Source organism: Loxodonta africana, chromosome 10 (genome assembly GCF_030014295.1).
Source record: "Loxodonta africana isolate mLoxAfr1 chromosome 10, mLoxAfr1.hap2, whole genome shotgun sequence".
NCBI classification, from domain to species: Eukaryota; Metazoa; Chordata; class Mammalia; order Proboscidea; family Elephantidae; genus Loxodonta; species Loxodonta africana.
Genome location: NC_087351.1, coordinates 62,118,857 through 62,132,191, shown reverse-complemented (window position 1 = coordinate 62,132,191; position 13,335 = coordinate 62,118,857). Strand labels below are relative to the sequence as shown.

The 13,335-nt window shown below is 40.5% G+C and overlaps 1 protein-coding gene across 1 annotated transcript in view; it reads left to right on the top strand.

Annotated features, from left to right (window-relative positions):
* Positions 1 to 5: 5 nt before the first annotated feature.
* The window catches only part of L2HGDH (L-2-hydroxyglutarate dehydrogenase), a 53,040-nt gene continuing 39,710 nt past the window's right edge, over positions 6 to 13,335 (top strand). Inside the window, exons 1-3 of the mRNA XM_003408570.3 lie at positions 6 to 195; positions 7,138 to 7,253; positions 7,930 to 8,081. Coding sequence (XP_003408618.1) covers positions 59 to 195; positions 7,138 to 7,253; positions 7,930 to 8,081 — 405 coding nt within the window. The 5' untranslated portion in view covers positions 6 to 58. The remainder of the gene's footprint in view (positions 196 to 7,137; positions 7,254 to 7,929; positions 8,082 to 13,335) is intronic.

Genomic DNA, 13,335 nt, shown 5'->3' with positions numbered 1-13,335 from the left:
CAGTGTCGGGCTCAAGTGGCCTCCTCTGGTGGCTGAGGCAGAGCAGGGGGTGCGGGCAATGCTGGCGGCGCTGCGCTACCTGGGCGGTGCCTGCGGGCGGGCCGGCGGGGACTTCCCCGCGCCTTGCGGGCCAGCGCGACTGAGGCCCTGGCTGCTGCGCGGAGGTTGCTGCTATGGCCGTAGCGCCAGCACTAGGTGAGTGGCCGCTGGCCCGCCCCCGCCACCTTCCCTGCTTCTGCGCTCAGAGGTGCCCTGTGTAGGACCGATGGTCTTGCTCGTACTTCCCTGTCCGGTCAATCAGAGGTCAGTGTCCTGTGGAGCCCAGGCTTCCACCTCGGATCCCAGGAATACCTGCAGGTTGCATTCCTTGTATTTGCGGGCCAAAGGAAAAGAATAGAGGCAATGTTGAGTAGAGGTAAAGAAGAATTCTGGGTTTGAATACACACCCTGCACATGAATTAACTTTGAGCGAGCTACTTTAACCTCCTTAAAGGCTCAGCAGTGAATAGGATCCTAGTCTCTCCCGTAGGTGGTTGTTTTGAGAATGAAATGACTTAGCACACTGCAAGCAATTAATAAATATGCTGTTTATTAGCTGGCATCCCGGTGTTTCTTGGGAGATCTGGAACCGGTCTTAAATCAGCCACTTCTTAGTGCACACCGCATACGGTTGACCCTGTGAGAAGCAACTGCAGAATTCGGTGTCCTGTGGTGTGAAGTTAGAGGTCACATTTGAAACCACTGTTTGCCTTCTTTAGAGAAATGATCTGTGCGAGGGCGCTAAGGCTAGAAAGCTCTCTGCTAATATGAGGACTAGAAGATGGGCAATGTGAATGTGGCTAGAGCTTAGTGTAAGAGATGATGTGGAATGAGGCTGAAGAGGGGCTGCATCACAGCAGAGTTTTTATTCTGTTTTAACCAGACATTGAATTTTATTCCAAGAGCAATGGAAGCTATTAAAGGGCAAAGGGAATGTTTAAATGTTGATGTTTCAAAAGTCGATTCTGCCTGCTGTGTGTTAGTGGATTGGAGGGGCATTGGAGTGAGATACTAGTAATAGGATTTGTGATTAATCGTGGTTTATGTAGACAGCTCTTTTGAAAGATTTCTTAAGAGTAGGGTTAGTAAAGGGTTTTGCTTTTACTTTTTATTTAGAAATAATTATAGATCCATAAAAAAACCCAAACCCATTGCTGTCAAGTCGATTCCAACTCATGGTGACCCTACAGGACAGAGCGGAACTGCTCCATAGGGTTTCCAAGGAGCGCCTGGTGGATTCGAACTGCTGACCTTTTGGTTAGCAGCCAAACTCTTAACCACTACGCCGCCAGGGTTTCTAATAGATCCACAGGAATCTGCAAAAAAAAGTACAGAGAAGTCCCCTGTATCCTTCACCCAGTTTTCCCCAGTGGTAATAGTTTACGTTACTATAGTACAATATCAAAACCACGAAACTGACATTGGTGCAATGTTTAGATTTCACTAGTTTTACATGTACTCATTTCTGTGTGTGTGTGTGTGTAGTTCTATGCAGTTTAATCATATGTGTAGATTTGTGTAACTGCCTCACAATTAAGATACAAAAGTGTTCCATCAGTACAGAGATATCCCATGTGCTACCCCTTTATGGAAACCTGGGTGGCGTAGTAGTTAAGCACTACAGCTACTAACCAAAAGGTCTATAGTTTGAATCCACCAGGTGCTGGAAACTATGGAGCAGTTCTCCTCAGTCCTGTAGGGTTGCTATAGAATCACTATGAGTTGGAATCGACTCTTTGGCAACAGGTTTGACCCCTTTATAGTCACACTCACCTCTTCACAATCTCTAATGTGTTCACCATCTCTATTCTTTTGTCATTTTGAGAATAAGTAGAATCACACAATATGTTACCTCTTAAGATGGGCTTTTTTTTTTTTCATTTAGTATAATGTCCTTGAGATTCATCCAGGTGGTTGTGTGTATCAGTGGTATGGATGTACCAAAGTTTAACCATTCACCCATTGAAGGACATGTGAATTATTTCCAGTTTTTGGCTATTATGAATAAAGCTACTATGAACATTGGGCTACAGGTTTTTGTGTAAACGTAGTTTCCTTTTCTCTGGAATAAATGCCCAAGAGAGCAATTGGTGGGTCATATGGAAACCCTGGTGTTGTAGTAGTTAAGAGCTACGGCTGCTAACCTTTAAAAGGTCGGCAGTTCAGATCCATCAGATGCTCGTCGGAAATTCTATGGAGCGGTTCTACTCTGTCCTATAGGGTCACTATGAGTCGGAATTGACTCGACAGCAACAGGTTTGGTTTTTTTTTTTTTTTTTTATGGTAAGCACATGGTTAGTTTAGTTAGAAAATGCCATATTCTTTTTCCAGAGTGGCTGTACTATTTTATAGCAATGTATTGGAGCCCTGGTGGGACAGCGGTTAAGAGATTGGCTGCTAACCAAAAGGTCTGCAGTTCGAATCCACCGGCCGCTCCTCGGAAACCCTATGGGGCAAGTCTATTCTGTGCTATAGGGTCACCATGAGTCGGAATCAACTCAACGGCAGCGGGTTTGGTTTGGGCTTATTAGTGATCCAGTTTCTCCTTATCCTCACTGACATTTGGTGTTATCATTTTAGCTATTTTGATAGCCAATTTGCATTTCCTTAATGCCTAATGATGTTGAACATTTTTCCATGTAGTTCTTTGCCATCCACATATCCTCTTTCGAGAAATGTCTATCTTTTGCCTTCTTTCTAATTGGGTTGTTAGTCTTCAGAATCTTTATATATTCCAGATATGAGTCATTTGTTAGGTATGTGATTTGTAAATATTTCCTCCCAATAGGTTGGTTGTGTTTTCATGCTTTTAACAGAGTCTTTTGAAGATCATAAGTTTTAACTTTTAATGAAATCCAATTTACCTTTTTTTTTCCTTTCATGGGTATCGCTTTTAGTGTCAACCCTCCACCTAACCTTAGATCCTGAAGATTTTCTCTTGAAAATTTTGTAGTATTTGATGATTTAAAAATTTATTGTTAATTTTTTAGTTATGGTAACAGTATTATGGTCATGTGTGTTTTTGAAGAGGTCTTTTGGAGATGTTATTGTTAGGTACCATCAAATCAGTTCTGACTCATAGTGACCTTGTGTACAACAGAAGGAAGCGCTGCTTGGTCCTGCGCCATCCTCACAATTGTTGCTATGCTTGAGCCCATTGTTGCAGCCACTGTGTCAATCCATCTCATTGAGGGTCTTCCTCTTTTGCATTGACCCTATACTTTACCAAGCATGATGTCCTTCTCCAGGGACTGGTCCCTCCTGATAACATGTCCAAAGTGTGTGAGAAGAAATCTCCCCATCCTTGCTTCTAAGGAGCATTCTGGGTATACTTCTTTCTTCCGTGACAGATTTGTTCGTTCTTTCATTCTTTCGACAGTCCTTAGTATATTCAATATTCTTTACCAACACCATAATTCAAAGGCATCAATTCTTTGGTCTTCCTTATTCATTGCCCAGCTTTCACATGCATATGAGGCAATTGAAAACACCATGGCTTGGGTCAGGCACACCTTAGTCCTTAAGGTGACATCTTTGCTTTTTAACACTTTAAAGAGGTCTTTTGGAGCAGATTTGCCGGATACAATGCATTATTTGATTTCTTGACTGCCCGCTTACCTGGGAGTTGACCCTGGACCCAAGTGAAATGAAATCTTTGAAATGAAATCTTTGACAACTTAAGCCTTTTCTCCATTTGTCATCATGTCACTCATTGGTCCTGTTGTGAGGATTTTTGTTTTATGTTGAGGTGTAATCCATACTGAAGGCTGTAGTCTTTGATCTTCATCCCAAAAGCCCATTGCCATCGAGTTGATTCTGACTCATAACGACCCGGTAGGACAGAACTGCCTCATAGGGTTTCCAAGGAGTAGCTGGTGGATTTGAACTGCCGAACTTTTGGTTAGCAGCTGAACGGTTAACCACTGTGCCACTAAGTGCTTCAAGTCCTCTTGACTTTCAGCAAGCAAGGTTGTGTCATTTGCATTTCTCAGGTTATTATTGAGTCTTCCTCCAGTCCTGATGCCCCATTCTTCATATAGTCTAGCTTCTTGGATTATTTGCCCAGCATGCAGATTGAATAAGTATGGTGAAAGGATACAGCCCTGATGCATACCTTTCCTGATATTAAATCATGCGGTATCCCCTTGTTCTGTTTGAAGGACTGCCTTTTGATCTATGTACAGGTTCCTCATCAGAACAATTAAGTGTTCTGGAATTCCCATTCTTTGTAGTGTTATCCATAATTTGTTATGATCCCCACAGTCGAAAGCCTTTGCATAGTCAATAAAACACAGGTAAACATCTTTCTGGTATTCTTTGCTTTCAGCCAAGATCCATCTGACATCAGCAGTGATATCCCTTGTTCCACGTCCTCTTCTGAGTCCAGCTTGAATCTCTGGCAGTTCCCTGTTGACGTACTGCTGCAACCACTTTTGAATGATCTTCAGCGACATTTTACTTGCATGTGATATTAATAATACTGTTCAATAATTTCTACATTCTGTTGGATCACCTTTCTCTGGAATAGGCATAAATATGGATCTCTTCCAGTTGGTTGACCAGGTAGCTGTCTTCTAAATTTTTGGCAAAGACGAGTGAGCACTTCCAGAGCTGCATCCGCTAGAGATAACATGTGGAAATATTTATGGATAAAACAATGTGATGTTCGGGTTTTGCATCAGAATAATATAGGACAGAGTAAGATATATATAGATGAAGCAAGATGGCCCATGAGTTGGTAATTATTGAAACTAGTTGATGGGTACATGGGGTTCATTGTACCATTCTGTCTACTTTTCCCTATCTGTCCAACTATTGCGTTTGAACATTTCTATGATAAAAGCTTTAAAAAACAAAAGAGTTATCTGTTAAACTGCTCATTAGTGTTGACTTGAGATTGAGTTTTGGAGAAAAATATCCCCTTCAGCGTCCATGATTAACTTGGCCCATGAATGTCCTCCAGTGATCTTCCGTGACTGTTACTCTGGGCACTTTTCCCCATTGTGGACACTTGGGAGTCTGTGCTTTAGTTTGTGAAGCATATTTCAATGATTGATGAGGTGTAGGCTCCCTGAATAGAGTAGTGGTTCTCCAGGTTTGGCAGAAGGGAGTGAAAGGTGGCATGTGTAATTGGAAAAAGCATTTTTAGTATTATAGCTTTATGTTTGAAAATCAAGCATTTATTGATGGTTGTAATAAAATCTGTGAAAACAAGAGCCAAGAGAACTTTTTGGCTAGGAGGCTGTGCCAAAACAGTGACTCTCAGTGGAAGGAACGCCTCACCAAAGGGTTTTATGTTTTATTTATCAAAAGGCAGCAATGATGAGAAACACAATTACAGAAGTCAAAACTACCCCTGCAAAATCATGCCACCTTTTACAGAAATGCAAGGCTTGAAGGCAAAGCAAGGCATTATAGCTTATCTTGAAGACGAGAAAGTAAGAAAAAAACATTATGAAAGACCACGTGCACACACACATTCACAAACATCTTCCTTTCGTTGGTCCTTGTAGGTAATTTACAGTTCATTGATTGATATAGATATCACCTTGCTATGGAAAAGAGAAAAGCACACAAAATATAGCTAAGTCATAAACTTAGCAGTATCTTAAGTATTTGTAAATGCTTTGAACACCTCCTTAGCAGAAGATATTGGCAGTTTTGGGAAAATATGAAGCCCATTTTAAACACAATAGTTCAGTTATTTTTCTGAAATTCTTAAAAGCCAGTTTTTTTGTTTCGTTTTTTAGACTTCATAAAAGATCTGCTTACATGTTTAAGTTACATAATGGGTCAATAGGTGCAAATGAGTATAAATAACTATAGTGGAATATGAGAACTGTACCTTTAATCTAGTGAAATTTATGTTAAAAAAAAGTTTTTAAAGTCTTGGACTTCATGTACACTCTGATCATAGGAATTTTTAAGTTGACCACTGCAAGCATTTACCAGTAACCCTTATTGACCCAGTGGACCCAGAATCTTGTTTACTTGTGCTGTTCTTTTTATATCCTCTCTTCTTAAGTGGGAGCCTCGATGGCACAGTAGTTAAGAACTTGGCTGCTAACTAAAAGGTCGCCGTTCCAATCCACAGGCCGCTCTTTGGAAACCCCATGAGGTAGTTCTACCCTGTCTTATAGGGTTGCTGTGAGTTGGAATTAACTCGATGCAACGGGTTTGATTTGGTCCTCTTAAATGTGGGCCTGTTCACCAGCACATGCATGCCTTGGCAACCATTTTACCCAACTAGCTAAAGGTGCTGAAGTGAGAACCACCTGTCAAGTACCACCTGGAAGCATTCCTAGTCCAAGTTATGAGGCTCGTGCACTGAAGGAGTGAGTGTTAGACTCTTACAACTTCCAAATTAAGCTGCAGATTTTGATTTATCAGGCACACATGGCTGTGTCCCTGGTTGTACAGTAGCTGTTTCTGTAGCCACAGGTATAGTAACAAATGTAATGACATTGATGCACTTCTGCCAATAATTTTGAAATTGAAACCTCAGATCATTTTTCAAAGAAAGGGCTTTAACTTGATATTTCCTCACCCTATTGTCCTATGAAATCTAGATTTGTTGTCCATAAATTCTCATTGCAAAGTTAGATATATTGTACATAGCCTTTCAAATTTTTTCAGTGATTGCATAATCAGTGTTTGTCATGGTGAAAATTGTGTTTCTGAGCCTGTTCCTAGGCCACTTATTTCTCTAAGGTTTGATGTATTCACTGGCCGTTTCCTGCACTTGAATTTTAAAAGGTCAGGTGGTAGAGAAGTATGGTGCCTAACACAAAGGAATCACTGATGTAACTAACCCCGGGTGGCTACTGTGGAGCCTTAGAGTGGCTTGGGCAGCTGGTCACCCTGCCTAATGGTAGGACATAGGGTATCGCTGATGATACTACTGACCAGCAATATATGTAACTTGGAGAGGTTCGTTCCTGAGTATAGAGACAAATAGCACAAAGCCCAATAAATATGTGATTTTAATGATCTCAAATTAATAATGTAATTGTCCACTGATGATGGAAATTATGTATGTGAAATTTGGTGAGATCTGCTGTAAACAGGCATTACTTTAAAGGTGATTTTCTCTTAAAGCTCATTTGATGTAGTCATTGTCGGTGGCGGAATTGTGGGGCTTGCCTCTGCCAGAGCGCTGATCCAGCGGCATTCAGCCCTTTCCATTGGTCTTCTGGAAAAAGAGAAAGATTTAGGTATGTATGTTACCAGTGTTCTTCTGGACTACCTAAGCACCTGCTCATTTTGTCAGTGCTGCATCTTTCATGCTGGATGTCGGTGTTAGTATCTTAATATGGATTCTGCTGAAAGCAGAATCTGAGGCAAGAACTTGGATGTAGATGATTTATTTGAAAGGCTATCCCAGGAGGCAGGGATGAGAGAGTAGGAAAGTAAGATAGGGAAGGAAGAAAAGCCACGTGAGGGCACTTTATCAGTCTTGATTCCACATTGACCTCTGAGGAGACACCTGATGTTTCCCAGAATTGTATCCATTTATCCATCAACTCCTATCCCTCTTGGTTGAGGATTGCCCCTAAGGGTGTTGAAGTTTCCTGAGCCCCCTAAGACACATTAGAAAAGGCCCTGGGGCAGTATGCAGAGCCATATCATCTCAAAGTGATTCGTTGGTAGCAAGAAGTGAGTCTGCACCAAAGTTGTAGCTGAAATCAGAGATGAACTGGGGGAATATGACGTGAACACCAAGGGGCAGTTGCTGTAGAAAATTACCAGTACTCTGATTCTAAAAACAAATTCAGGCAGAATTTTAAATGATATGGTCTCTAATAACTTCAAATATATGTTTGTCCCCCCACTTCTTAGGTTCTGTGTAAGTGATGTACTTTTTCTTATCCAGTTTCTCTTGTTCTGTAGCTCTTCACCAGACTGGACATAACAGTGGTGTCATACATAGTGGAATTTATTATAAACCTGCATCTCTGAAAGCTAAATTATGTGTACAAGGCGCAGCCCTCATCTATGAGTACTGCAACAAAAAGGGAATTTCCTACAAGCAATGTGGCAAGGTATGGCAATATACTTGGGCCTAGACTCATTTATAACTAGTATTTTCTTAGTGATGTTTGATATTGAATAATAATAATAAAAACCTTGGCTTTTTCTCCCTCTGTATCTATATAAAACCCACTGCCATCGAGTCAATTCTGACTCATAGCGACCCTACAGGACAGGGTACAACTGCCCCACAGGGTTTCCAAGGAGCCCCTGGGGGATTCAAACTACTGACCTTTTGGTTAGCAGCCGTAACACTTAACCACTATGCTACCAGGGTTTCCTTGTATCTATATAAAAAAAAAAAATAAATGTCTAATTTATAAACTCTAATATTAGGGAATAATTTAAAGACATTATGGTATGACTAACTGATTTTTAAATAACTGCTTCACTGAGGTTTAATTTACATACCATATTATTCACCTTTTTAAAGTACACAATTTAGTTTTTCGTCTATTCACAGAGTTGTACCACCATCACCACTATCTAATTTTAGAACATTTTCACCACCCCCAAAGGAATCTCATACCCATAAGCAGTCATTCCCCACTCTCCTTTCCCCAGCTCCTGGAAAACACTAATCTACTTTCTGTTTCTATGGATTTGCCTGTTGGGGACATTTCATATAAATGGAATCATATAATGTGTGGTCTTTTGTGACTGGCTTATTTTACTTAGCATAATGTTTTCAAGATTCATTTCTATTGTAGCATGTATCAGTACTTCATGTCTTTTTATTGTCGAATAATGTTCCATTGTACGGATATATCATATTTTGTTTATCCATTCATCAGTTGATGGGCATTTTGGTTGCTTCCACTTTTTGGAGCTTGTCATGGATTGAATTGTGTCCCGCCAAAAATGTGTGTATCAGTTTGACTGGTCCATGATTCCTGGTATTGTGTGATTTTCCTCTATGTTGTAAATCCTGCTTCTATGATGTTAATGAGGGAGGATGGGCAGCTGTTGTGTTACTGAGGCAGGATTCAGTTAATGAGACTGGATTGTGTCTTGAGGCGATCTCTTGAGATATAAAAGAGAGAAGTGAGCAGAGAGGCAGGGGGACTTCAAATCACCAAGAAAGCAGTGCCGGGAGCAGAGTGCGCCTCGCCCTCTGGACCCAGGGTCCCTTCATGGAGAAGCTTCTAGTCCAGGGGAAGATTGATGAGAAGGCTGACAGAGAAAGCATTCCCCTGGAGCTGACAACCTGAATTTGGACTTTTAGTCTACTTTACTGTGAGGAAATAAACTTCTCTTTGCTTAAGCCGTTCAGTTGTGGTACTTATCTTATAGCAACACTAGATGACTAAGAATTATGAGTAATGCTGCTATGAACATTAGTGTACAGGTTTTTGTTTGGACATGTGTTTTTAATTATCTTGGGTGTACACCTAGAAGTACAATTGCTGGGTCAAGTGTTAACTCTATGTTTAACGTTTTGAGGAACTGCCAAACTGTTTTCTAAAGTGCTACACCATTTTACATTTCCATCAGCAATGAATGAGGATTCCAGTTTCTCCACATCTTTGCTAAACTTATAATTGTCTATCTTTTTTATTTTTTTTAGTGGATGTGAAGTATCTCGTTGTGGCTTTGATTTACAATTCCTCATTGATTAATGATGTTGAGCATCTTTTCATATGCTTATTTGCCATTTGTATATCTTCTTTGAAAAAATGTCTCTTCAAATCCTTCGCCCATTTTTTAATTATTGTCTTTTTACTATTGAATTGTAAAAGTTCTTTTTGTATTCTGAATATAAGTCTTATATCAGATATACATGATTTGCAAATATTGTCTCTCATTCTATAGATTTTCTTTTCACTTCCTTTTTTATTTTAATGAGTAGGTTTGTTAACTTTCTTTGTGGATATGTTGAAATTCACACTTATTTCCATATTACTTGATATCGCCAGGACTTCCTTTGTTTGAAAGTTCTATACCTACACCATTTATTCCCTCTTTTATTGTTTTGATGTTGTCATTATTTACAGATTGATGTCCCTTTCCCTGTTTTAAGTCTTTTAGCTTCTTTTTATCATTGAGAGTTCTTTACCTAGGTTGGTATCTGTCTGATGCCATCATGTATCCTAGACCCCTGTTGTTTTCTCATGTTGGTTCTCTAACTGAAGGACTCTCTTTAATATTTCTTGTAAGTTTGGTTTTTATGAATTCTCTTAATTTTTGCTTATCTGGAAATGTCCTAATTTAGCCATTGTATCTGAGAGAGTGAGCGAGAGAGAGAGACCCACATGTCTGTCAGTTTGTTTTACTCTGGGGCTTGTGTGTTGCTGTGATGCTGGAAACTATGCCACTGATATTCAGATACCAGCAGGGTCACCCATGGAGGACAGGTTTCAGCTGAGCTTCCAGACTAAGACAGACTAGGAAGAAGGACCCGGCAGTCTCCTTCTGAAAAGCATTAGCTAGTGAAAACCTTATGAATAGCAGTGGAACATTGATATAGTGCTGGAAGATGAGCCCCCCAGGTTGGAAGGCACTCAAAAGATGACTGGGGAAAAGTTGCCTCCTCAAAGTAGAGTCGACCTTAATGACGTGGATGGAGTAAAGATTTCGGGACCTTCATTTGCTGATGTGGCACGACTCAAAATGAGAAGAAACAGCTGCAAACATCCATTAATAATCAGAACCTAGAATGTATGAAGCATGAATCTAGGAAAATTGGAAATTGTCAAAAATGAAATGGAACGCATAAACATCGATGTCCTAGGCATTAGTGAGCTGAAATGGACTGGTATTGGCCATTTTGAATCAATCGTATAGTCTACTATGCTGGGAATGACAACTCGAAGAGGAATGGTGTTGCATTCATTGTCAAAAAGAATGTTTCAAGATCTATCCTGAAGTACAGCGCTGTCAGTGATAGGATAAGATCCATACGCCTACAAGGAAGACCAGTTAAGATGACTATTATTCAAATTTATGCACCAACTGCTAGGGCCAAAGACGAAGAAATAGAAGATTTTTATCAGCTGCTGCAGTCTGAAATTGATGGCACATGCAATCAAGATGCACTGATAATTACTGGTGATTGGAATGCAAAAGTTGGAAACACAGAAGAAGGACCAGTAATTGGAAAATATGGCCTTGGTGATAGAAACAATGCCAGAGATCGAATGATAGAATTTTGCAAGACCAACAACTACTTCATTGCAAATACCTTCTTTCACCAGCATAAACGACGACTATACACATGGACCTCGCCAGATGGAACACACGGAAATCAAATTGACTACATCTGTGGAAAGAGACAATGGAAAACCTCAATATCATCGGTCAGAACAAGGCCAGAGGCCAACAGTGGAACAGACCATCAATTGCTCTTATGCAAGTTCAAGCTGAAACTGAAGAAAATCAGAGCAAGTCCACAAGAGCCAAAATATGACCTTGAGTATATCCCACCTGAATTTAAAGACCACCTGAAGAATATAATTGACGTATTGAACACTAGTGACCGAAGACCAGGCGAGTTGTGGAATGACATCAAGGACATCATCCATGAAGAAAGCAAGAGGTCATTGAAAAGACGGGAAAGACAGAAAAGACCAAGATGGATGTCAGAGGAGACTCTGAAACTTGCTCTTGGGTGTCAAGCAGCTAAAGCAAAAGGAAGAATTGATGAAGTAAAAGAACCGAACAGAAAATTTCAAAGGGCCTCTTGAGAAGACAAAGTAAAGTATTATAATGATATGTACAAAGAGCTGGAGATGGAAAACCAAAACGGAAGAACACACTCGGCGTTTCTCAAGCTGAAAGAACTGAAGAAAAAATTCCAGCCTCGAGTTGCAATAGTGAAGGATTCCATGGGGAAAATATTAAACGATGCAAGAAGCATCAAAAGAAGATGGGAGGAATACACAGAGTCATTATACCAAAAAGAATTAGTCGATATTCAACCATTTCAAGAGGTGGCATATGATCAGGAACCGATGGTACTGAAGGAAGAAGTCCAAGCTGCTCTGAAGGCACTGGCGAAAAACAAGGCTCCAGGAATTGATGGAATATCAATTGAGATGTTTCAACAGACAGATGCAGCGCTGGAGGTGCTCACTTGTCTATGCCAAGAAATATGGAAGACAGCTTCCTGGCCAACTGACTGGAAGAGATCCATATTTATGCCTATTCCCAAGAAAGATGATCCTGCCAAATGTGGAAATTATAGAACAATATCATTAATATCACACGCAAGCAAAATTTTGCTGAAGATCATTCAAAAATGGCTACAGCAGCATATCGTCAGGGAACTGCCAGAAATTCAGGCTGGATTCAGAAGAGGACGTGAAACCAGGGATATCATTGCTGATGTCAGATGGATCCGGACTGAACGCAGAGAATACCAGAAGTATGTTTACCTGTGTTTTATTGACTACACAAAGGCATTTGACTGGGGATCATAACAAACTGTGGATAACACTGCGAAGAATGGGAGCTCCAGAACACTTAATTGTGCTCATGAGGAACCTTGCATAGATCAAGAGGCAGTTGTTCAGACAGAACAAGGGGATACTGTTTGGTTTAAAGTCAGGAAAGGTGTGCGTCAGGGTTGTATTCTTTCACCATACCTATTTAATCTGTATGCTCAACAAATAATCCGAGAAGCTGGACTACATGAAGAAGAACGGGGCATCAGGATTGGAGGAAGACTTATTAACCTGGGTTATGCAGATGACACAACCTTGCTTACTGAAAGTGAAGAGGACTTGAAGCACTTATTAATGAAGATCAAAGACCACAGCCTTCAGTATGAATTACACCTCAACATAAAGAAAACAAAAATCCTCACAGGTGGACCAATGTGCAACATCATGATAAACGGAGAAAAGATTGAAGTTGTCAAGGATTTCATTTTACTTGATTCCACAATCAACAGCAGTGGAAGCAGCAGTGAAAAAATCAGAAGATGCATTGCACTGGGTAAATCTGCTACAAAGGACCTCTTCAAAGCGTTGAAGAGCAAAGATGTCACCCTGAAGACTAAGGTTCGCCTGACCCAAGCCATGGTATTTTCAATCACATCATACACACGTGAAAGCTGGACAGTGAATAAGGAAGACCGAAGAAGAAATGACACCTTTGAATTGTGGTGTTGGTGAAGAATATTGAATATACCATGGACTGCCAAAAGAACGAACAAATCTGTCTTGGAAGAAGTGCGGCCAGAATGCTCCTTAGAGGCAAGGATGGTGAGACCGTGTGTTACATACTTTTGACATGTTATCAGGAGGGATCAGTCCCTGGAGAAGG